Source organism: Pseudochaenichthys georgianus, chromosome 22 (assembly GCF_902827115.2).
Source record: "Pseudochaenichthys georgianus chromosome 22, fPseGeo1.2, whole genome shotgun sequence".
Taxonomy (NCBI): Eukaryota; Metazoa; Chordata; class Actinopteri; order Perciformes; family Channichthyidae; genus Pseudochaenichthys; species Pseudochaenichthys georgianus.
The window spans coordinates 2,718,841-2,743,828 of NC_047524.1; the positions used below are offsets into that span (position 1 = coordinate 2,718,841).

General features: G+C 42.6%; 1 protein-coding gene across 5 annotated transcripts; it reads right to left on the minus strand.

Annotated features, from left to right (window-relative positions):
• Window positions 1-1,472: 1,472 nt before the first annotated feature.
• On the minus strand, window positions 1,473-24,787 carry LOC117467530 (serine/threonine-protein kinase PAK 2-like). Of its 5 annotated transcripts, XM_034111196.2 has the most exons (16): window positions 24,506-24,787; window positions 23,356-23,452; window positions 16,438-16,628; window positions 16,196-16,302; window positions 14,654-14,801; window positions 14,553-14,569; window positions 14,341-14,454; window positions 11,914-12,040; window positions 11,752-11,815; window positions 10,520-10,568; window positions 9,990-10,102; window positions 9,791-9,908; window positions 6,432-6,531; window positions 6,090-6,286; window positions 4,720-4,857; window positions 1,473-3,390 (listed from the first exon to the last, which is right to left on the minus strand). In XM_034111196.2, the coding sequence occupies exons 3-16, from the start codon at window positions 16,610-16,612 to the stop codon at window positions 3,304-3,306; spliced, it is 1,554 nt and encodes a 517-aa protein (XP_033967087.1). In that variant the 5' UTR covers window positions 16,613-16,628; window positions 23,356-23,452; window positions 24,506-24,787; the 3' UTR covers window positions 1,473-3,303. The 5 variants fall into 5 exon arrangements, with proteins under 5 accessions (XP_033967087.1, XP_033967088.1, XP_033967090.1 ...); XM_034111197.2 differs by lacking the exon at window positions 23,356-23,452; XM_034111199.2 differs by lacking the exons at window positions 23,356-23,452; window positions 24,506-24,787 and adding an exon at window positions 19,996-20,259.
• Between the last annotated feature and the right edge of the window lie 201 nt (window positions 24,788-24,988).

The window sequence follows — 24,988 nt, forward strand, 5'->3', positions numbered from 1 at the left end:
TCTTTAAAGTAGAGACACTGATATACACCTGAACATCAGCAGGAGAGGACTCATTAAAGTAGAGGCACTACATACTGATATACACCTGAACATCAGCAGGAGAGGACTCTTTAAAGTAGAGACACTACATACTGATATACACCTGAACATTAGCAGGAGAGGACTCTTTAAAGTAGAGACACTACATACTGATATACACCTGAACATCAGCAGGAGAGGACTCTTTAAAGTAGAGGCACTACATACTGATATACACCTGAACATCAGCAGGTGAGGACTCTTTAAAGTAGAGGCACTACATACTGATATACACCTGAACATCAGCAGGAGAGGACTCTTTAAAGTAGAGACACTGATATACACCTGAACATCAGCAGGTGAGGACTCTTTAAAGTAGAGACACTACATACTGATATACACCTGAACATCAGCAGGAGAGGACTCTTTAAAGTAGAGGCACTACATACTGATATACACCTGAACATCAGCAGGAGAGGACTCTTTAAAGTAGAGGCACTACATACTGATATACACCTGAACATCAGCAGGAGAGGACTCTTCAAAGTAGAGACACTACATACTGATATACACCTGAACATCAGCAGGAGAGGACTCTTTTAAGTAGAGACACTACATACTGATATACACCTGAACATCAGCAGGAGAGGACTCTTTAAAGTAGAGACACTACATACTGATATACACCTGAACATCAGCAGGAGAGGACTCTTTAAAGTAGAGACACTACATACTGATATACACCTGAACATCAGCAGGAGAGGACTCTTTTAAGTAGAGACACTACATACTGATATACACCTGAACATCAGCAGGAGAGGACTCTTTAAAGTAGAGACGCTACATACTGACATACACCTGAACTTCAGCAGGAGAGGACTCTTTAAAGTAGAGACACTACATACTGATATACACCTGAACATCAGCAGGAGAGGACTCTTCAAAGTAGAGACACTACATACTGATATACACCTGAACATCAGCAGGAGAGGACTCTTTAAAGTAGAGACACTACATACTGATATACACCTGCACATCAGCAGGAGAGGACTCTTTAAAGTAGAGACACTGATATACACCTGAACATCAGCAGGAGAGGACTCTTTAAAGTAGAGACACAACATTTTGTGTCTGCTAGTTCTATGATGGATTTTGCATCCAATTGTAGTCGTTTGATTGACTTTCAAACAACAATTATTAACGGTCACTTTAACGTGTCATGCCCTCTTATCGTCTCAGGTTATGCTTTCTCTGTTTGCAGTTTTCTGTGATTTTTTGTATACATTATATTAGTCTCATTGTAGATACTTTAATTCCTGCCCCGGTGTGTTTCCATTGTGTGATTGTTTCCCCTGTCTTGTGTGTGTTTTCTAGTCTTGCATTTGAGTCAATTGTCTGATTCTGTGGTCGTCGCCCCTAACCCCAGTAGGCCCGGTCAGAAATCCAGACACAAACCAATTTAAGTCCACCTTTAATAATAATTTACATAATGTATTGATGATATTTGACGCCAGAAGTTGTTGGTTTCATGATTAACAACAACACAATAATTTCAGACTTTTCAATCATTCATATTTTATGTATACAACTGGAATGTGTGTTCTTGTCAAAAAGCCACATATCAGTGTTTCCCAGCCTGTTCATAGTATTGAAATGTATTGTGTGGCAACCTGTTAAGTACCATACGAGTGGGATTCACGATGAATCTGACAGAGGCACGTTCAGTAAAAGATTTGAAATGCTTTCCGAAACGTTGAAACGGAGGTATAAACCAAGACTCATGTGGTACTCAAAGCAGGTTAAACAATACTTTCTTAATACATCTCGACTCAAGTCTGACTTGATTGTCTCAGGCTTATCAAAAGTTTTAATGTTCAGGGGGGGAAACAAAATGGTCTTCTGTTGTGTTAGTTACAAATATAAAACAATACATACTTTTCAAAAGCTGTTAAAAAACACAGGACATCACCAAAACATAATATACAACAACAACAAGACGCAACCTCCAGTTCAACACGTTCAGACAGTCTGATACAGTATGTGTGTAAGGCATCTATTGTAAAGGCACAGCTAAGGACAAGCACATCGATAGAAATGTTTTACAGTGTTTTGCATAGTTTGGAGAACAACCTGCACGAAGAGTGTGAGAGCAGAAGTGGGTGAAGTTAAATTAATTATATTCTGGGGTTGATACACCCAAAGAAGCCATTTTTTTGTATTGCCTAGTATAACAAGCTGAACGTCAAACTGATAATGGCTTCTCCTCTGCACAAAGACCACAGGGTCCCATGCTGAGGGCCGCAGTACAGCCCAGTATATCATTACACACTTTCCATGCCTCTTTTCTTTTGACTATTGGACCCAGTCTGGATGCACGTGTCTCCGCAGAAAGAGCAACCGTAGAAACCAGTTGCAAAAGTCCCATCTCTCCACACACATGGACATTTCCCACTCTTCATATCTTGTGTTGTCCTACAAATCCTTTACATGACACTACATTTTAATGATGATTTCCTTATTAAAAAAAAAAAAAAAAGCACTGATTCTTAAACTAGCTCCAAACTTTCTGAATCGTAAGAAGTTAAAAATAACGGCACATTCTAAGACCACGACAAGAAACTCAAATCAGCACGAGATCTCGCTCACAAGTCATAACCTGATGGGCCAAAAACACAAGAAGGAAAAAGCCCCACTCACTAACAGACGATGCTTTGCACAACATGCCACTACTTGAGGATGTTTAGTTTGCAGCCCTGAAGAAATAGAAATGTCTTTGCCTGATTTTGTTCACTGACAGACCTGTCAACCAATCACTGTAGAGAAACGAGTGGACGTATTAATCCATATGTCTTGTAGGAAAAGGCCATACCCAGTTTCTTCTTGAGCTCTCAGCAGCAGGTTGTTATTTTGAGAAAACTCTTTTTTAAAGCGCCTTCTCCGAGGACTCCTAGTGTGTATGAATATGGCCCCTTAGCATGTAAAGAGTCTTGAACCTTTGCAACGTTGAAACCACATTCCTGGATTGCATACTGTAGTAAGCAGAGTAAAACCCCCCAAATAAACATACTCTGGCTGCAGCACATGGAAAACACATCATGGCTTTATGCAGCTTGAGAACAAGGCACCAAAGGTAAGAAAACACTGGAAGAAAGTGGATAGGCATTTTGTGACCCCGTTTAAAAACAATTATAACACTAGCAGTTAGCCGATGGTCGTCATGCGTCGACCAGTAGGAGAGGCTGGAGGATTTCCCCGTCAGTGGCATCTTAAAGTCCGTGCAGACAGTTAGCGGTTGCTCCTCATGGCCTCCTTGGCTGCCAGGATGAGCGGGGTGAGGCTGGACAGAGGCTTGGCCTGCTTCAGGAATGGGTGCTAGAGAGAGAGAGAGACAGAGGAGTGAAGACGTGAAATATAATAAGGTCAGAGTACACGAAAAATAACATTAAAACGCCAAACCTGTGTCATGTGACAAGCACAAACAACGACTAACATGTGCTGTGGTCTTTGCACATTTTCAGCTTGTGACTTGGAGACAACACACTTTTCCAAGACGTTGTTGTTGACATTTCTATGTACACTTGTTTATGACATTTGGTAGCCTAAATGACGAATAAGTCAAAAGAATGTGGTTCTTTCAAAATGTTAAAAAGTTACCTAAACAATATTGACGTTTGGCCAGGATCCAACATTATTCAATTAAACAAATAAATAAAAACAAGGATAATTGTGGCTTATTGTTGAGTAAATAAGTGTGTGGATTAGAATAGAATAAAAAAGGATAAGAAAATACAGATTTCAGTATTCTCTCTTCCTCACTGACGGCAAAAAGACGGACATAAAACAATTAAAAATAAAGAAGTAAAAACAATAATTGTGTCTTGATATTGAGTCCGAAACAAGTTGATAAACGCTGTGACACTGGGTCGGCAGAGAGCATTTCTCCACGATCTCAAGTCGTCTATGACCAACGTTTTGGGAGCTCTATTCAAGTCAATGGGAGGACCCTGAGAGTTGAAAGTCAACGCTAAAGGGCCTCCCAGTGAGTTTGGAAGGGACGCCAAGGGATCCTGACATATGGGACGAGTTGGGAGTGAAACTGTGTTGACCTAAACCAACCATTTCCAGAAGCTCAAAGCCTTCATCGTTATGATTATTTCATGCAGATTGTCCTTCATGCAATTCAAAATATTTTGTAGTAAAGGAGGCATATTCTTGAACTTTTAAGGTTTAAACTTCTAACGCTGAATTTTTTTATGTAAGGATTTGCTGATTTTTTTTTGTCATTTTTATCACATTTTTGGGTTTTTCCAGCCTTTAGTCCGAAATTTGAATACATCACTGTCACCGGCTTGAGCTTCAATATCAGGATCTATGTATTTATTATCTTCTTATTATCATCAACTAGTTCCTGAGCAGCGTCCTTCACATGCTGATATCCAAGAGAGGGAGTCACACAGTCACAAGATGGAGGAATAGAAAGCAGTATTCAATGTTTACTTCAGATTAGCTCCACGTCAGAAATGAGAATGCTTGTCATATGTCTATCTTCATAAAGGCTAACCTTTGTTACCATGGGGACTCTGATATTGGAGGACATTCACTGTTTTCCCAACAATCACCTTGAACTTAGTCATCATAACGAGCAAGTACCTACCCTTTACTTTCTAAATTTGAAGCAGTGTGAGTGTAGTGCTTTCATACCTGCAGGAGTTCTCGGCCTGACCCTCGTTTCTCCACGTCCATCTCCAGACAGCGGGACAGGAAGGACCTGAAGACGGGAGACAGCTTCTCTGGACTCTGAAGCTCCGGAGTCCCATTGGTGGCGATTAAATATAAAGCCTGACGAGAGCACAATATCATGGTCAGAAAAAGCGGTTCAGACACAAAAATAAAATAAAAATATTCCATGATGTGGTTTTGTTCAGTCATTTGGTGCATAATGATATGGATGCGATATTTGACGATAAAAGAGGAAACCAAAACAACGATGGAAACGTAACGATGGACTACCTCTCTCATTGGAAGTAAAGACATAGCCCCAACATTTTCGGAAATAGGTGTATTTGCTTTTTTGACTAGAAGATGAATACATGTTGTGACATTGAGCATTGGTGACGGCATTTCAGAGCATGAAAGTGGTATAACGGTCTGAATAACAAAGGTGTGGCAGCAATACTCATACCTTACTCTGTACAATGTGAGGGCTGCCAAGACATAAGTGATAAGGAAGGAATGTATATTTTGGTTAAGGGAATTTGTATGACTTTACAAAAAGCCAGATGGCTGAACAAACATGTTAAATAGCCACTTACAACATAAAAAAGAAGAAGATGGATACCACCCCCAAATCTGTCGAAGCTAAAGCAAGTTAGCTGAGCTTAGCACAAAGGGTGAAAACCAAGCCCCCAGGAAGTGTGCCGGACTGTGCCAATATTCGTTGTGTCAAAACGGCGGTACTACAACTTCCGTATCAGTCCGTGACGTCACTCGGCCCAAAACTACTTTTTCCCATTGACTAACATTGGGAAAGAAACGTCTGTAAATCAGCGGATACATTTTTTTAAACTAAATAAACGACCCAGTATGAACTATCTTATAGCCCTTATTAGAATCATTAGGTCCTTAAAGTTGTAAAATGCACTAAAAGCCGAATCTAGATTTTATTTTCTCTCTCCGTTCATTCTAGTGAGCCGAGAGTGGGATCTCGGGGGGCGGGGCTTAAGGGGTGCATGCTCTGTGAGCGCACATACGGGTTCTTCTGCTCTGACAGCCAGGCATGCTGGGTAATCTGTGACGTTTCGCTCTCTCAAAAATTGGGCCATTTTGTCCTCATGCGCCAAAGAGCAGCTCTCATAGGAAAGAACGAGACCCCGCCTCCGACGCTGTATCCAGTTCTTATTATACATCCATGGTGAAAACATGGGAAACAGCTAGCCTGGTTCTGCCCAATGCTAATTTATTTATGTAAGCCCAATGTAAATACAATTTGGCCAGATTTGGGATCGTGAAAATAATTGTGACTTGCTTCCAATATAGCCACGTGTCCGTTCTTTCTCCCAGCGCACACTCACCCTGAGAGGGTTCTCGTTCAGATACGGAGGCTCTCCCTCCACCATCTCTATGGCCATGATCCCCAGAGACCAGATGTCCACTTTGGGCCCGTAGGCTTTCCTGGTCACCACCTCCGGAGCCATCCAGTACGGGGTGCCCACCATGGTGCTGCGCTTGCTCTGCTCGGGGGTGATCTGGGCGCAGAAGCCGAAGTCAGCTGCGAAAAAAAGAAAAGAAATATATCTTTAGATAAGGGGTGTCCAGACCTTTTTCACCGAGGGCCACATACTGTACAGAGGTGAGGTGTCTTTCCTCATAAGTTAAGTCAGCAAAATGTGCTATGTGTGAGTGCTCTCCCTCACTGAGTTTCACTGATCCGTCCATCCCCAGCAGGACGTTGTCACTCTTGATGTCTCTGTGGATGACCTGGTTGGCATGGAGAAACTCCAGAGCCTGGAGGACCTGGACGCAAAGAGAGAGGAAGGTGAGGATCCTTAATAAAAGCTCCCCCAGTACACTGTTTTTCATCAATATATTATAGCTCTCAGATATATATACAGAACATGTCTCTGAAGTGTTTGGCTCCAAACCCCAAACAGATCATTGCAGCATTACCCATAATCCCCTCTGTTTCAGCCCTGTTTCCAAAGTGCTGATTCTCTGTCTGTTACTTTAGATGAAAATAAGGAGCCCCTCCCCACGCCCCGCTGAGAGATATCTGGTTACAAAGAACTCAATGGTGCTCTAGGAGGAGATGCAGGTGATAAGGGGGGGGGGGGGGGTTACCTTGGTTGCTGATTGGCTAATGGTTACACAAGACAACACATCGTAATGACATCATAAAGTGGCCAAAATCTGATCAGCTCATTTTCAGACAGGTTTCTAAAGAAATGGATACATGGAGAAGAGGGGACACATGTTGATGTAGAAGAGACAGGAACAAGTGGATTTTGCATAATAGGTGACCTTTAAAAGCACGGTGCACACAATTCAAGTGACCTACAGGTGGCAGCAGTGAGCAAGGATCACAGCAATATGCAGGGAATACAAATCTGACTGCAAGCTAGTACACATGGATGTAAGCAAAACAAGTTCTAAACATTTAATAACAAAATTGTCTTTGCAAATGTTTTATGAGAAGGAATAAAGTTTTGATTTCCCCACGGTTTGGTAGGTTAGTAAATGTTAACATGTTGTTCCATTGTCCTGTAAAATGTGATTTGATTAGATTTATTTTGAATGTGTAAAACAATAATACAAAAATGTAACATGAGAATTATTATACAATTCAAATGTACTCAGTGTCAACTTGATATAAAAAAATATTAATGAGTATAAATTATATATAAACAAATAATCTACTTAATTACACATCAGAAAAGGGGTGGGACGAAGTTTACACATTTAATCCCACCCCTTCTCCCAAAAACTAAATTACTAACATATATATTTTTTTCTCACAGTCCACCTCCTGGCCTTTCATGAGCATATCAAAACGTATAAGGAAGCTCTCTCCCATGCCAAGACTCACTACTACTCCCGTCTCATTGGTGCTCAGCAAAGCAACCCCAGAAGACTGTTCTCCACCATCAACCGCCTACTACGGCCCCCTGACGCCCCCCAGCCCTCAGGGGCTCCCGATCTGTGCTCCAAATTCCTCGACTTCTTCCAGGCGAAAGTCGAGGCCATCCATCAGCAGCTCCTGGTGACTGGCCCTTCTCCCCTACCTGCACCTCATTCACCTGGTAACGCACCCCAAGCGCTGCGCCTCTCCCACTCCAACCTCACCTCCTTCTCCCCTGTGGATGCACTCCAAGTGGCCAAACTGGTCAGCTTGGCCAAGACCTCCACCTGCTCCCTGGACCCCATGCCCACAGCCCTGGTCAAGGACTGCCTACCCACCCTCTGTCCCTACATGGTGGTCATCATCAACGCTTCTCTGGCTCCTGGTATAGTCCCCACCAGCTTCAAACTGGCCTCAGTCACCCCCATACCCAAAAAACCTGGCCTGGACCCCGACGACCTCCAGAACCACCGGCCGATCTCCAACCTTCCTTTCCTCAGCAAAACTCTGGAAGGAGTGGTCGCCGGCCAACTCCATCTGTACATGTCCAACCATGAGCTCTATGAGCCCTTCCAATCCGGCTTCAGACAGCAACACAGCACCGAGACCGCCCTCATCAAGATCACCAACGATCTCCTCATTGCTGCTGACTCTGGCCGCCTCAGCATCCTCATCCTCCTGGACCTCTCTGCTGCGTTTGACACCATCTCTCGCAACATCCTCCTCACCCGCCTCTCAGACCTCCTGGGTGTCACTGGCACAGCGCTGTCCTGGTTGACATCCTACCTCCACAACAGGAAACAGTTTGTCTCCATCAGTGGCTCAAACTCACCCCCGGCCCCAGTCCACCACGGTGTACCCCAGGGCTCTGTGCTTGGCCCCCTCCTGTTCACCATTTACATGCTCCCCCTCGGCCAGATCATCCGACATCATGGACTCAATTTCCACTGCTACGCTGATGATACCCAATTGTATCTCAGCACCACTCCATCCTCCCAGCTCCCCCCTCAGTCTCTCATCAACTGCCTGCATGACATCAAAACATGGATGTCTTCCAACTATCTTAAGCTGAACAGCAATAAAAAAAGAGCTCATGGTTGTGGCACCCAAGGCCCTGCTCCAGAAGGTTGGTGACTTCGTCCTTGAGGTCGACGGCTGCTCCATCTCCCCATCTCCTGAAGCCCGCAACCTGGGTGTCATCCTTGAATCCACCCTTTCCTTCCATTCCCACGTCAAATCTGTGACCAAATCGGCCTTTTACCACCTGAGGAACATTGCCAGACTCCGACCGTCACTCTCGGAGTCGGTTGCTGAAACCCTGGTGCATGCGTTTGTCACCACCCGCTTGGACTACTGCAATGGTGTCCTGTTCGGGGTTCCCAACAAAAACCCTGGACAGGCTCCAGTATGTCCAAAACTGTGCTGCTAGGGTCCTCACACACACAAAGCCGTGGCAGCACATCACTTCCACCCTCATCCACCTCCACTGGTTGCCGGTCAAGTTCCGCATAACTTACAAAGTCCTCCTCCTGACCTACAAGTCCCTCCATGCCCTTGCCCCCCAGTACCTATCGGACATCCTTCACCCGCATGCCCCACCCCGGAACCTGCGGTCCTCAGACTCTGGCCTGCTCACCACCCCCCGCACCAAACTCCGAACCTTCGGGGACAGAGCCTTCAGTGTGGCAGCCCGCACCCTCTGGAACGCTCTCCCTGCGGAGATCCGCAACATCCCCACACTGGACGCCTTCAAAAGGGCCCTCAAGTCCCATCTGTTTGCCAAGGCTTTCGGCCCCTAAATCGATCTGTTGTTTTGTCTGTCTGACTTTTGTTTTGTTATGTTTGTTGTTGCCCTATTACTTGTAAAGCGACCTTGGGTCCCTTGAAAGGCGCTATATAAATCAAAGCTATAATTATTTTTTTTTTTTTTTTCTTAAAGAAATACATTTATTATTCAAAAACTAAACAAAAATATAAAACAACAAATAAATAAACAGACAAATAAGCAGATAAATAGACAAACAAATAAATAACAGAGGTAAATTATATTCACGAAAATATCAAATAGATGGGATCTATTGAGCCCTTCATAGTCCGCATGATATATAAATCATTATGTGCTTTGGCAGTTTTTAAAACGTCTTTGAAGAGTCCTACCTCTCTGCACACGGCGGCGATCTGAGGCTCGTCCATGCAGGTTTCTGTCACCACGTCAGTTAGAGAACCACCCGCCAGGTACTCCATCACCACGTAGAGGTCGTCTGCTACGAGGAAGCTGAGAACACACACAGTCAACCACAACACAGTGGACTCACGGTATGTGTGTACGTACAGCGTGTGTTAGGGTCAGCGTTACCTATCTACAAAGTTGACAATGTTGGGGTTCTTCATCTCCTTCATGACCAGGATCTCATTGATTATCAGCTCTTTCTTCGGCTGCTTCTGCAAGTTGATCTGTTTGATGGCCACCTGCAGAACACTACATGCTTTAATAGTGCCAACACATGTACACACAAGCTACAGGGGAGACTGCAAGGAAGAACTAATGTACGTGTATGCTACTACAATATACGCTTAACATACTTTTAACCTGGATGGTCAAAGTAGGAACATATAACGTTGCAAAAAGGAAACATAGATACAGATCTATAGAGAGTAATAATATATATGTTGAATAGAGATCTTCTTGCAAGAGGGAGATAACTCTCTTTTATCAGTAGTAGTACAAAGTCGCCCTCTTCAAACTTCAGTAATGCTTCTTCGTAACTTCAGGATGACCTTAAAATGTCGTGATAACTGGAATATAACAGAATCAGCAGCAGTTGTAATATTAAGTACTTAAATCCAACAGTTACCACCGCTGTGTTTTGAATGAAGTAACCTTACCTCTTGTCCTGTGGCAACATCTATGGCTGTGTAAACGGTGCCAGATGCTCTGAAAGTGAACAAAAATAGTAATTACTCTCGTGTCAAATGTTCATATAATCATTTAAAACATATAGTCTTAGTGCCTTTTACACCGTTACGTTGTATTTGTAGTCTTATATGTGTTTAACAGAGACATGTGCTAAGGATTTACATTTCAGGAAGTGCAAAAGATGGGTTTGCAAAGGGTTAAGGACTGGAGGGTTTTATGGTTTAATGGTGGGGATGTTTAGATGATGCCAAAACATTTGTATGGGTGGGACACGTTCGCTATTCTCTCTACTATATCGTGTGACTGGAAGCTGTGTTCTGGCTGTAAAGCCATTTTATCCTTTGAGGAGGAAGCTGCTCCGTTCCTGCATTTGAGATGGATTTCACTTGGATATTGACTTTCTTTATTAAAGTACTTTTCGGACTATAAAGCGCACCTGCATATAAGCCGCAGCAGCTAAATTGTCCGTCTGTCTTGCTCTCGTTCTGTCTCTCGGTTCCACTTTTACTTTGGTGCGCTACCTGTCTCACTCTTTTCCGGCCTCCAGCTTTTCCTGCTGGAGCCCGCCGCTTAAAGGTGGCGGGCTCGGACCGGTCATAGAGCCCATAGTGTTAAAGGTGGTTAATTTTACCTGTAAATCCATAGATTTAGGAGGTTCCCTAGTGGCCGTTAGCTGTACAAAAAGAATGGGGAAAAAAGTCGCGGCTTATAGTCCGAAAAGTACGGTACTTTATTAAAAAAAAAACTTTGTCCATGAATCATTTATCAGTTTCTCTTAAGGCAAGGCAAGTTTATTTATATAGCACCTTTCAGCACCAGGCAATTCAAGGTGCTTTACAAAAATGAAAGACATTCAGACAAAGGCATTTAAAAACAGTAAAAGATAATAAAAGAAACATTAAAAGAAAAACAAAAAATGAAAGACATTAAGAAAATGGCATTTAAAATCAGTCGTTAAAAAGAAAAGCTAATAAAAAAACATTAAAAGATAAAAGTTACAGTGCAGTCTAAGATATGAATAGTTCAATTCTTTCGGTTCTTGATTTTTAATTTATTCACAGAACCTCCCTTTGGAAATCCGAACAGTTCCGTCTTGATTACAACTTTTCCCTATTGGTCAATTTAGGCCAGCAACCCGTTAAACAATCTCCGTCAAATTCCTGACCATGTGCGACGTTCCCACTGATGAACTTAAACTCACCCCTGGCCGATCTTCTCATAGCGAGTGTACTTCTTCTTAGGATCTCCGATGCTGACAATAGTTCCTAGGAGTCATACAAAATGGTTTAGTCAGCTCCACTCGATCCAGAAATACATGCGGCAGTGCCTGCGATGAGTCATGTCCAGCGTGTGTTTCACATACTAAGTTTCTCCATGATCTCCTCGTCAGTCATCTTGCCTCCCGGCTTCTTCTTCTGGCGGTCGGCCCCCTTAGCGGCGCCGTCCGTCTCTGGAGCGGGGATCGGGTCAATCACCGACCTCGTGTACACCTGAAGCAACACGGAACAATTCAGGGATACAGACACACGGACATCTTTGCCTTCTTTTGGATAGCCTTCGTCTTAAAGGTCCCGTTATACTGTTTCATCAATATGTTATAGCTCTATGTAGAAGAGGGGACACATGTTGATGTAGAAGAGACATGAAGAAGAGGGGACACATGTTGATGTAGAAGAGACATGAAGAAGAGGGGACACATGTTGATGTAGAAGAGACATGAAGAAGAGGGGACACATGTTGATGTAGAAGAGACATGGAGGAGAGGGGACACATGTTGATGTAGAAGAGACATGGAGAAGAGGGGACACATGTTGATGTAGAAGAGACATGAAGAAGAGGGGACACATGTTGATGTAGAAGAGACATGGAGAAGAGGGGACACATGCTGATGTAGAAGAGACGTGAAGAAGAGGGGACACATGTTGATGTAGAAGAGACGTGAAGAAGAGGGGACACATGTTGATGAAGAAGAGACGTGAAGAAGAGGGGACACATGTTGATGTAGAAGAGACGTGAAGAAGAGGGGACACATGTTGATGTAGAAGAGACGTGAAGAAGAGGGGACACATGTTGATGTAGAAGAGACATGAAGAAGAGGGGACACATGTTGATGAAGAAGAGACATGAAGAAGAGGGGACACATGTTGATGTAGAAGAGACATGGAGAAGAGGGGACACATGTTGATGTAGAAGAGACGTGAAGAAGAGGGGACACATGTTGATGTAGAAGAGACATGAAGAAGAGGGGACACATGTTGATGTAGAAGAGACGTGAAGAAGAGGGGACACATGTTGATGTAGAAGAGACATGAAGAAGAGGGGACACATGTTGATGTAGAAGAGACATGAAGAAGAGGGGACACATGTTGATGTAGAAGAGACATGAAGAAGAGGGGACACATGTTGATGTAGAAGAGACATGTAGAAGAGGGGACACATGTTGATGTAGAAGAGACATGAAGAAGAGGGGACACATGTTGATGTAGAAGAGACATGAAGAAGAGGGGACACATGGTGATGTAGAAGAGACATGAAGAAGAGGGGACACATGTTGATGTAGAAGAGACATGAAGAAGAGGGGACACATGGTGATGTGGAAGAGACACTTCCAGATGTTTTCTTTATAAAATAAGATTTAAATATTTACAATTGACCATGGGAAGCGCTTATCTTAGATTTTCAAAAAGAAACAAAGAAGACACTGCTGGAGGCGATACAGTAATATCAATCACATGTTCTTCTCATTCGTTTATTCTATAAAGTCAGATACGCTTTGACTTGGTTTACTATCCTCAGATCTCTCGGTCCAGATTCACGTTTGGCCTTTAGGGAAAACGACAATCTCTCCATAAAACATATTTCACAATTTGTATCCAATGATTAATAGTGGATGTCTCTTCCATGTTGTCTTCTCAAATCACTCCCTTTTTTATTATGAGCTGCTTGTGAATCCTTACTCTCAAGCAATAAGGACTAACATCTAATGCAAGGGTGTCAAACTCAAGGCCCGGGGGCCAAATCCGGCCTGCGACTTCATTTTATGTGGCCCCGCAAGAGCTTGCAAAGAATATAATACGTTTATTATACGGTTACATGCCACTTTACAGAAGCAGGTTGCCCATAAACTACATGTCCCACAATGCATCTCATTTTGTGAAATGCACACTGAAGAGACTTGCAATTATTTGCCCTGGACTTCTGCTTTCAGACGTAGTTAATTACTAAGTTATTATCCTATCCAATAATAATCCAATTCAGAGGCAATAGTGTAATATAATACATTATTTATATATATTATATATTTATATAGTTACAACCGGCCCTTTGAGTGCAACCATAATGCGAATGTGGCCCGCGATGAAATTGAGGTTGACACCCCTGATCTAATGGAACAGCATGTGGAATAGTTTCGGCTCAAACTAAATAATAAATAATAATAATAAATAATAATTTCCTAAAGGGGGGGTCGTTTGAAACACTTGACATAACTAACGGTTAAGTTAAACAAGAAAGTAGAAAGAAAGTGAGGTGATAGAAAACTATTGCTGCTAAAAAGTTAGCAATGATTGAGAGTCAAACCTAAACATTTCAACATTGCACTGTAACTTGTATTCATGTATCCTTGATTTTAAATGTCATTTCATAATTCATGTCTTTCATTTTTGGAAAGCACTTTGAATTGCCTTGTGGTGAAATGTGCCATATTAATAAACTCGCCTTGCAAATATGAAATAGTATTGCATCCATACAAGGTTTTAAAATCAGAAACATCAAGCACACTTGGACTCACTGATTTGGTGTGTTCTGGCCGCGGGGCCACGATTGGAGGAGGCGAGTCGTCTTCGTCATCGTCGTCTCCATCCTTCCCCCCTGATTTGGAGGTGGCGGTACCTTGCTTTCCTGACTGCAACAGCAAACATATATTAAAGAGTGGCAGTGACAATAAGCACAACGTATGCGATGTGGGGAATGATGGTGGAAACGATGAAAGGAACCCCTTACCGACTGCGAGTCTTTATCTGAAAGAGGTAGAGGGAAAGGACAGATGAGGACCCTGTGCAGTCACAACATTGTACTTTCTATGAATATGCTGAGCAACTGACCCGAGGCGGAGAAACTGAGGTATTTCTGTTTTCCACTGGTGGAGTCGTAAAACTTGAGAATGTCAAGGACAGCCTGAGGATTTTGTTTCTGTTCTGATTTGCTGATGTTGGAGGTTTGCAGGAGACGGGCCCACTGCTCCGGCATGCCCTGGACACACACACACACACACACACACACACACGTTGAAAAACATATACATATCTACCTAAATCCAGACTAAAAACGTATCTTTTTGTCGGTGCATTTGAGTGAGCCGTTTACATCCACACTGCAGTATGGCTTTTATTCATGTATCATATCTGTTCTGTTTATTGTATTATCTTTGCTTTTTAATGCCTGTTTTTAAATGACTTTACCTGTAGGAGCCACTTATGTGTTTCTATTTATCATGTGGTTGTTGAACCGGCACTCACCTGCTCAGTGTGGTTTGGTATGGAAAGAGAGGGGGTGAAATGTACACTAAAGTCCTGCAAAAATGTTCCACCGCAATACCCTTAACTATCAGTGGCAACGTCAGCGCACGTAAGGTTATCATTGTCTGGATACATTGTATTGTATACAATAAATGGTCAAACGAAAGGGAAGGAGTAGTAGAGCAATTGTTTGAGTGCGTCAAAGTGTTTCACTTCCCTTATCAACCCCTCGTGGCCGCTTTTAATCGGACTGCCTATAGCCGCAACACTACTCATAGAACAAAGACAAAAATATCTAGGTCAATGTGGCGCTGCTGTAGCTACGCGTTAACCATTTCTTTTGAGTGACTTCCTTTTCATATATTTGATTCCTTTGATGGGACAGAGCGCTTGATGTAACATATTACCAAAGTATTTCAGGATATTTCAACACGATTCTCATGTCCACATATGTAGCTGGAAATGAGTTTGACTTTAGACCGTGACAGGATAGCCGGTTCTCTCCGATTATTATTATTATCGACTTAAAGTTAATTGTCCAAGCTTAGTTTTAGTGTTTCCTTTCAATTTAAACCTGATATACTCTTAGGTTAGAGAGTATAATTACATCTTTACTCCATTATTTTTAACCAACCATTTTCCTCATGTCAGTGTTCTTGTTCAGATGTAAAAAGGCGAGGCGAGTTTATTTATATAGCACCTTTCAACACAAGGCAATCCAAAGTGCTTTACAAAATGAGGTATACAAATAAACACCAAGGCATGGATAAGTACCTTCAACATTTAAAGTGTTTATGTAAACAAAGATGTTATTCAATGCAGGTACCAACATGAGAGGGATATCAATATTTTGTAACTACATCCCAGCCTTCCATTTCAGATCCACGAAGCTATTTCTGTTTAAAAGCAAACTCAAAACCCATCTCATTTCCACCACCTAGTTTCCGTCTACATTAGCGTCACTTCAGTCACCTGCTTTTATCACATGGCAATACTTATGTTGATGTATAATGTTTTTAGAATTATTAGGCTATGAAGTTTGTATTTTGCTTTTGTTTGCTTTGTACAGCCCTTTGAGGCATTTCTTGTGATTTGGGGCTGTAAGAAATGTTGATTTGATTTACTTACGGTGAACTCTCCAGTGACCGAATCGAAGCCCACATGGATGGTGTGTTCAAAGTCTGAGGGCGAGGAGATCTCGGGTCTGTCCTTGTCGCGGTCCTTCTTCCTGCCTCCTGCAGGTAGAGTTGAAGTTGGGTGTGTTTGCTGTTGTTTTATCGTGTGTGTGTGTGTGTGTGTGTGTGTGTGTGTGTGTGTGTGTGTGTGTGTGTGTGTGTGTGTGTGTGTGTCTACGCTCCACACCCCCTTACCTTTCTCAGAGGCAAACATGGAGATGATCTTGTTTCTGGACTTCTTCTCCTCCGGTACAGACGGCAGTGGGCGAGAGTTGTGATTGGCCGACTGCGGGTCCTTGGCTCCTCCTTGGCTGCTCATCCTGACAGGGGGGGCGGGGGGCTTGTCCTCACACACTCCGCTGTCACACATCTACACACACGTACACCTGCACACACAAGAGGAGACGGACAAATTAGAAGCGATACAGCAAGTCCGTTGTGCCCTCAAACACTGGCTCACTTCTTCCTGTTTTTTTTAGATGTCACAATCCCAGCTAGAACCATACACGTTAGCCCCTGAATGCTACTAAGAGAGGGTTACAAATCAAGTACAGCTTAGCCTACATTTCACAGAGAACGAAACAACGTTACAACAAAATCAGAAAGACTCACACGGACCTAACAAATCCATCCATACCACAATCTGTGGGTGAGACTGAAGGCTGGAGCGAACGGAACAGAGAGTGTGAACAGGAAGCACCGCTGAATGGGCAAAGTGACGTGTTGAGTCTCGTAACACATGAATGAGGAAGGAGAAGCGGCAGAGAGAGAGAGAGAGAGGGAAGAGTGTCTACGAGTTAGTGAGAGACTGAGAATGGCAAGGCAAAGGGATAAGAGCGAGGAGCAGCTCGATGAGAAGGAAAACCGAGCTGTGAAACCTCAGAAACGCGATGTAAACAATAAAATACTGTTCTTAAATGTGTATTAATTTCACTAGAGTATTTTATATTATGTATGCTGGGGAAACACGTAGCAATAAACTAGTGTTTCACAGCTATCTTTGGCTTGTTTTTGGTGTGGCTGCACAATGAGGAAAATGTGAGATGTTTCCTTCAATAAATAAACAAGTATCAATGTGTCTGCTGCTGAAATACAACAACAAGCCATCTTATGAAAAGATATTTCAAACATTCTCTTACTGAACAAATTAACAATTGAACACAAAAAGGGAACGGTAGCTTTATTTCGTCCAGTTCTCTACAGATGACTTCTCTTTTCGCTGACTCATAAATCCCTCATGTTGCAGTCTTTCACAATGTGTTCATATAGCAATGATGATAAAAAACATGATACATCGTGCAGCCATAGTTTTGTCCATTTTAAGTTGGATTTTAGAGGAATTGTACTTATAATGGAGTTTTTGAAACGGTTGTATTGCTTATTGATTTGGGTGCTTACTCTTTACCACGGGTAGACATTCTGAGGGTAATCCATTACCCTAATATGGTGACATTGCAGACGCAAACACACGCATGCACACACATGCACAAAAGCACCTCTTCCAGTACTGCAGAGCAAGCAGTTTAAACAACGGTGAGCGGCAGCCTACATTCTTGGTGACATCACAGACAGGAAACAGGAAGCAAACAAAGGTTTCCTCACTTCCTGTGTCTGACCGCCCAATGACACACCACCTTTTTAACCTGGATAAAAGACTAAGCTCAGGTACAGGAGGAAAACATATGACCTCTTCCTCACACAGCTCTACGGGCCTGAATCCCCTCGGATACATAACACCACAACATAACTTAAAGGGGACCTATCACGCAAAAGTCACTTTTTGATGTCTTTCATACATAAAGATGTGTCCCCGGTGTGTCAGGGAACTCACGCAGCGTCAGAAGATAAAACCCTCTCTCTTTTCCTCCGTACCCAAATCTCTAAAAACAGGGAACAACGGAGCTGATCCAGATTTGCGTCCGATATGACGTAATATCTGAAATGTGGACCCACGGCCCAATCAGAAACGTTGCCATCAGAAACAATGCCCGACTGTTTTGGACGTAATATGGTCGGTGTTTACATTAGCATCGCTAACACTCAGAACTAACCTGTACTGGAGAGCATGTGTGTGAAGAAGCAGGAAGTAAAAAGGAACTCACCTTGTGGTATAACCGGCAAGAGAGAAAGCCTTTGAGCTCCAGACTGTTTCAGATCCTTGATAATCCATGATATGGCGTTTCATCACCCTTTTTTTTATCCATTTTTTTTTTTTTATAAAGCTTTATACCCAAAATCAGCACTTTTGAAGCAGGAAGTGAAATAGAGGGATATGAGGCATGGCTAGAATGGGTGATCTGTTTGGTATTTTGAGCAAAACACTTCATAGACATGTTTTTTTTATATATTTGTATATATCTGAGACCTATGCTATTGCCTAAGAATAGCATGATGGGTGACCTTTAAATTAGGGAAAAGGAGACTTTGGTGCCCACATTATCGGGATGTTGCCCTTTACTGGCCGACTCAGTAAAGTGCTCCTCTGCACAGACCGGGTTTAGAACTCAAAGTTAATGGACACTGTTTCCCTGATGTGGATTTGTAACTGTTGAAACTTGGGTAGGTAGCATTGGAGAAGCCAGCAGTAAGAAAGATTAGAACATACTACCAACTCTTTTCTAATGAGGGCACTAACTCCAAAAGCTGCTAAATCTAATGAAGAACTCTTGGTTCTGAACTCGCCGAGTCTTCAGGGTGTTGCACTTTACTGGCCAACTCAAACTCAAAGTCAACTCAAAGTTAATGGACACTGTTTCCCTGATGTGGAATTGTAACTGTTAAAGCTTGGGTAGCATTAGAGAAGCCAGCACGAGTAAGAAAGATTAGAAAATATTACCAACTCTTTTCTAATGAGGGCACTAACTCCAAAAGCTGCTAAATCTAATGAAGAACTTGCCAAGTTGGCCACACGGTCAACCCGTCTCCTCAGGCCTTCCTCTTCAGCCCCACGATCAACATTGTGTACACAACAGATCATAATAAATCTAAATAACAAACATGGCTATTGTTAGTACCCAAAACGTCTAGTTGGCAGCTTGAGGAAGACTCTGAAAACGCACAGGCTCTCAGTCAGGTCGGATTATTACCCTACAGCCGCAGATAAAGCAAGTCGGAGCATTTGAATTAAACTAAATATGTTCCTAAACCACAGTACCCACCCTACTTTAAAGATGGACATATTATCTGCCCAGAAAAAGTGTTTTTGTTTCTCCCATTTACTTTCCTCCTGAAACTCCAAACATTCCCTTCCCGACAGGAATGCATCGGCTTCTCTCTTGTTTTTCTTGTGTAGTATAAAGGGATTACAACCGAGTCTGGTTGAGTAACCCCGTGTTGTACAAGGACAATAAATGAACTTTGAACCTGTGAAGTTATCTTGATGCAGGCTCATATTCTTAACACATTAACCAGCACAAAGAACATTAGGTCTTTGAGGTTAACAAAACTCAGTTCGCATAAGGTGATTTGTCATGTGTAATAAACGAGTGCCCACGCCAGAAGACACATCAGCACTAACCTGACTCAAGGCTTCCCTCCCGGCATAGTTTCTGAAACATTCATTGTACCCTACGTCTCACGCTTCAGGGCGGCAGCTATCACTTCTACTGATAGCCATGATGTTAAATCAGGTAACTTTGAAATTTGACAGTGAGGAAAATCATTCTGAAACAAATCCGCCCACTTACAGGACACCAAACACTCTCCAAGCTTTCTTTATCTTTTCACCAACTTGCCTTTTTGCTAAATACTGACCTGTTTGTCGCTTCTTCTGCGTCTTACAGAAGATAAGGTAGAAAATAAAAACGTTTGTATTCCCGGCTAGTGTGTGTGCCTCTGTCTCCAGAGCTCATTTAACTACTCAGCCCTCTACCTCTCGTCTAAGGGCAGGTCTTAGCAAGCTGCCTCATTCCTCAGTGGTCTTGAATCGGACAAGTGTATTCTTGCTCCGGCAGGATAAAATTAGACCGCGTCCAGCCTTAATGTCTTTTTTCAAAGTCTCTGTGTGTGTGTGTGTGTGTGTGTGTGTGTGTGTGTGTGTGTGTGTGTGTGTGTGTGTGTGTGTGTGTGTGTGTGTGTGTTTTAGACTAAATATTGGGTGCTGGCTGGCCAGGCTGAGACACGTTGTCTCAGTAGGAATTCCTTAGCTGCAGGGCTTGGGCGTGTTCTCCTGTCTGTCTGTCCGTCCATCCCACACACACACACACACACACACACACACACACACACACACACACACACACACACACACACACACACACACACACACACACACACACACACACACACACACACACACACACACACACACACACACACACACACACCACACACACACACACACACACACACACACACACACACACACACACACACACACACACACACACACACACACACACACACACACACACACACACACACACACACACACACACACACACACACACACACACACACACACACACACACACACACACACACACACACACACACACACACACACACACACACACACACACACACACACACACACACACACACACACACACACACACACACACGGCTCCTCCTCATTCCCTGCAGTAAAACACTCCCCCTTGCCAACAGGGGCTCCATTGTGAGTCCTCGAAGCTCTTTTATGTGGCTTTGAGCTAAGCTTGCTAAGCACACCAGAACATTTTTTTTGCGAGGAGCAGGCAGGTGCACACTTAAAAGCAGCACTGCAGAGTACACACTCCTGTGTTTATGTATAACACACCCTAGTAATACTTATACTGTATGACTAACAGAGTCTTTAAGTAGCTTGTCAATGGAGACTTTAAATGTTTATTTAATCTTCTAATTTTTGGAAAACATACCTTCCTAGAAGTAGATTCGAGGGTCAATGCCACTCTCCTGTCTGTGTGATAAAAGTGTAGCTGGAGTTAGCATTAAGTTAGCTTAGCTTAACATGAAAACATAACAATTCTGCTTTCTAACAGGGATCTTTGCCAGGACCAGTTATTACTATGAAGTTAAAGGCCCAGAGATAGTCAGGAACATAACCCCCCGACAGAAATGGCTAGGTCCCGTTAGTTAGTTATGCTATTTATATATTTATACATAAATATACACTGTTTCCACAACCCATGTTAATATATTAGTAGTAGACCCATTATAAGTAGATAGATATGTCACTATGTACAGATGTCCATTTTCACTTTAACTCATTTCGTACTTCATAATTTATATGACCAAATATGTATATATGCTGACAGTTATTTTACTCTTATTTTTACTCATCTCGTATTTCATAGTCTTTTATTATTATTATCATTTTAATTTTTTTCTTGATTTTATTAATCTGTGTGAATCTTTGCTGTCCTGTTTTTCACGCTTACCCTGTTGCTGCTTGTACACCTGAATTTCCCCACGGGGATTAATAAAGATCCATCTTATCTTATCTATGCTACATATTCACCATGTCAATATTCACCATGTCAATCTCTTCATCCATCTCTTGTTAAAGGTTTATTTCCAAAAGAAGCCAAAGATTTGCAAGATTACAGCTTCAGAAATGGGATCACTTGAGAGAGCCGCTGTGCACACATTGATGAAACACATCTAAAGAACACTGGTGTTGTGTTGATACTCTGTGTCTGCAGGCAAATTGAGTTTTCATATTCATTATTTAAAGTGGACCTATCATGCGATATTTGAAACATATATTGTAGGGTCATACCTATATAAAACATGTCTGTGAAGTTTTTTTTTCAAAATACCAAACAGATCCTGCATTTTAGCCTCACGTCGCTCTATTTGCTCTTTTCCAGCCCTGTTTTTGTACGGGCTGATTCTGCTTGTGTGGCAGACTACAGCGCCACCTACAGGCCTGGCATATGTACTACAGCATCTCCAGCGCTTTTGAGCGGTCTCTCATTCCCCTGATCGGTGGAGAGATTTTTTCTGATGTCAGAAAAATCAGCTCCGTTGCAGCCCCGTTTTTAGAGATTTTGGGAGGAAAAGAGAGAGGGTTGTGTTTCCTGACACTTGGTGAGTTCCCTGACACACCGGGGACACATATTCATGTCTAAAAGACGTACAAAAGTGCATTTTAAATGATAGGTCCCCTTTAAAAGAGAAAATATCAGATCAACGTATTCCCCTATTTATTTAATAATGAATTTTGAATGTCCATGTTTGTACTAGTGTTTTCATTTTAAGTGTTTTTAAATATTTGACGGAGCAGGGAGTACTTTTATTAGAGATGTGTCTGTTGTCTGTGTTTGTTTTTAGAGTGTGTCAGGATGGATCTCTTGTCTTTTTATCTGCAAACTAAATCTACCTACGGGTACAAATAAAGAGCCTGAACCTTCCCTAGTTTAAGATGTAAAAACGTTGACCTATTTTTGCCTTGTTGATGAAACTTGAAGGTGTTGAATTGAATGAATGTTTTATTTTCAATTGACTACTTTCTTTACATCCCTGTCCCTAAGCTTCTTATGTTTCCTCAAACCCTGCATGCTCAGTCAGCGAACCACACTTTCTGCCATCCAGAGACCGCCTCACTCCATCCCTCATCTGTTTTTAATTCACAGAAACGTTTCATCCTCCCTGTGCCTCGGAGCATGTCACATCCCTGCTTATTATAATTCTTATTCCTCTTTCTGCGCCCTCTCGCTGCATCAGAGCACTTTCTATTCCCTGTGGCTGTCCGCCATGAAGGGAAGCCCACTTCCTCATCCTGGAACTCCCCGAGCGCCAGAGGCTCACAGGACCGCGCCGACCAACCAGAACGCAGCAAACACAGCCCCGGAGCTGTTTACAGGAAGTGGACAGCAAGCCTTTTGTATTCGGCTTCTATAAAAGGAAATTCTGCACAGGACTTCCTGGAAGCAGTGATGAAGCACACACACACACAAAACCACTGTTACCCCTCTCATTCGCTCACACAGAAACATACAAACACACACACATTTGTGCTATATCATGCGCACACACACCCCCTCTACAGTGACTTCACTGATTATGGGTCTGGCAGTGAATGAGGCGTAAACACACTGCCCACCTTATCCTGTTATTCAAACAGCTGCCTCCCCCTGTGTCAACTTTGTGACGAAACAAATCACCAACCTGGCAACCTGGAGTCCCGGGTCGCTGGCAGAACTTTGCTCCACAGTTTGGACCAGGTTCAGATCCAGGCTCAGGACTCACAGTGGACGTCTGTTAGCTTCAGGGCAAATGGATGAATGAATGTTTCAGTGTAGCTGCAGCATGATCAGTAAGGACTGAGGAGTCACAGATTTAAACACTGATTTGTAGCATCTGCAGGCAGGGTCAAAGGCAAGACTATAACACAGATTGTCTGAAATATCCCAGGGTTATCCCTAAAAAAAGTTCTTAAAGCCCTCTCTATGAATACACAAATATGTGGTCCCCAGCAGTAGTTTGCAGGTATACATTATTTAGGTAGTAGAGGTGTTACAATACAAGAGAATGTTATTGCTGTAAAAAAAAAAAAGCAGAATATGGTTACTTTTTTTAATTTCATGGAAGTAAAAAATATAGCGTGATAGGTACAGTAATTATAACAACAAAGGAACAAACTCACACGACTTTTGTTTTCATTTAAGTACGTAGGGGGACCTTATGTTTAATTATTCAAGATAGTTTGATTTAATTAAAAAGGGATGTATCTGTGATGTAATACAGTAGTTTCCTAACAAGATGCGTGTTAAATCATCTCCGGCATGTTTGAATGGATTTTGAAGTGTTTTGATTATATGTTGAGGATTTCAGGAGAATAGTTTGGCCTGTATACTTTGAACTTCCACTTCAACACTGATCATTTCCAAGTGTTTATTGTAGCTACACATTCACTATACTGTGTGTTTGCTCTGCAATTGTATACAGAACAACTTGAAGTGACAGAAACCAGCTTCTGGACTGGTTGTTAGATATTCTTCATAGACCTATTTTAGCGAAGAAGGCCAGACTTTTGTAAGCTGGTATTGTAGATGTGTTGTATCAACATTTGTAAAATACTATAGTGTGCCTTAATTCTGTTCTTTCTTTGGTTTACATTAAAAATCTGACAGACAAGCCACAACTTCCACTAACTCTTGATCTCGTGTGTTTATCCCAGCTAAGAGACAACAAAATCGTCCCATTAACAGATATGGAAGAACAATGAAAAAGTAGTTAACAGCTTTAACCAAATAACTTGTAACTTGTATTTAAGACTGATTGATTTTTGGTGTGGAATAAAGAAATGTAAACTCACCGGTTGCTGTCAACCGCAGAAAACTCAACCGCACTCCGGCTTAACTCCAGAAACTCCGCCCCGTGTTTGCTGATATTCGCCCCGTTGAAAAACCAGATTTGACGCTCAGATTTCCCCCAAAACTTCCTAGAGGTGTGAAGCACGATATCGTTTATAATCACACACACTTAAATCCTGTCTTTCTCCCCCCGATTACTCTCGGCCTGGACCTTTACTCGGCCCGGGGAGGAACTTGCCTTGGCGGAGAGGAAGCGGAACCTCGTAGAAAACCAACCGGGGAATTGGAACCTCACGGCTTCCGTAGCGCCAATGGACAAAACGCAAAAGGCGCGTACAGTGCAGCTGGTGAAAAGCGGCCGCTGTTTGTTTGCACTGCGTCGGACTGTAAAAGAGGACGGACACAACACCGGAAACAAGGTGACTTTGATTTCAAAGTGAATGGGTGGATGGATGTACTTTATTGATCCCAATTTGGGAAATGTT

Bases quoted from the DNA above. Each gene is read 5' to 3' on its own strand.
- LOC117467530 (XM_034111197.2), bottom strand. From the start codon at position 16,612: ATGTGTGACAGCGGAGTGTGTGAGGACAAGCCCCCCGCCCCCCCTGTC. The intron at 9,909-9,989 runs GTAACGCTGACC...GTGTGTTCTCAG, and splicing joins ATTGTCAACTTTGTAGATAG to CTTCCTCGTAGCAGACGACC. The intron at 6,287-6,431 runs GTGAGGGAGAGC...TTTTTTTCGCAG, and splicing joins GGACGGATCAGTGAAACTCA to CTGACTTCGGCTTCTGCGCC.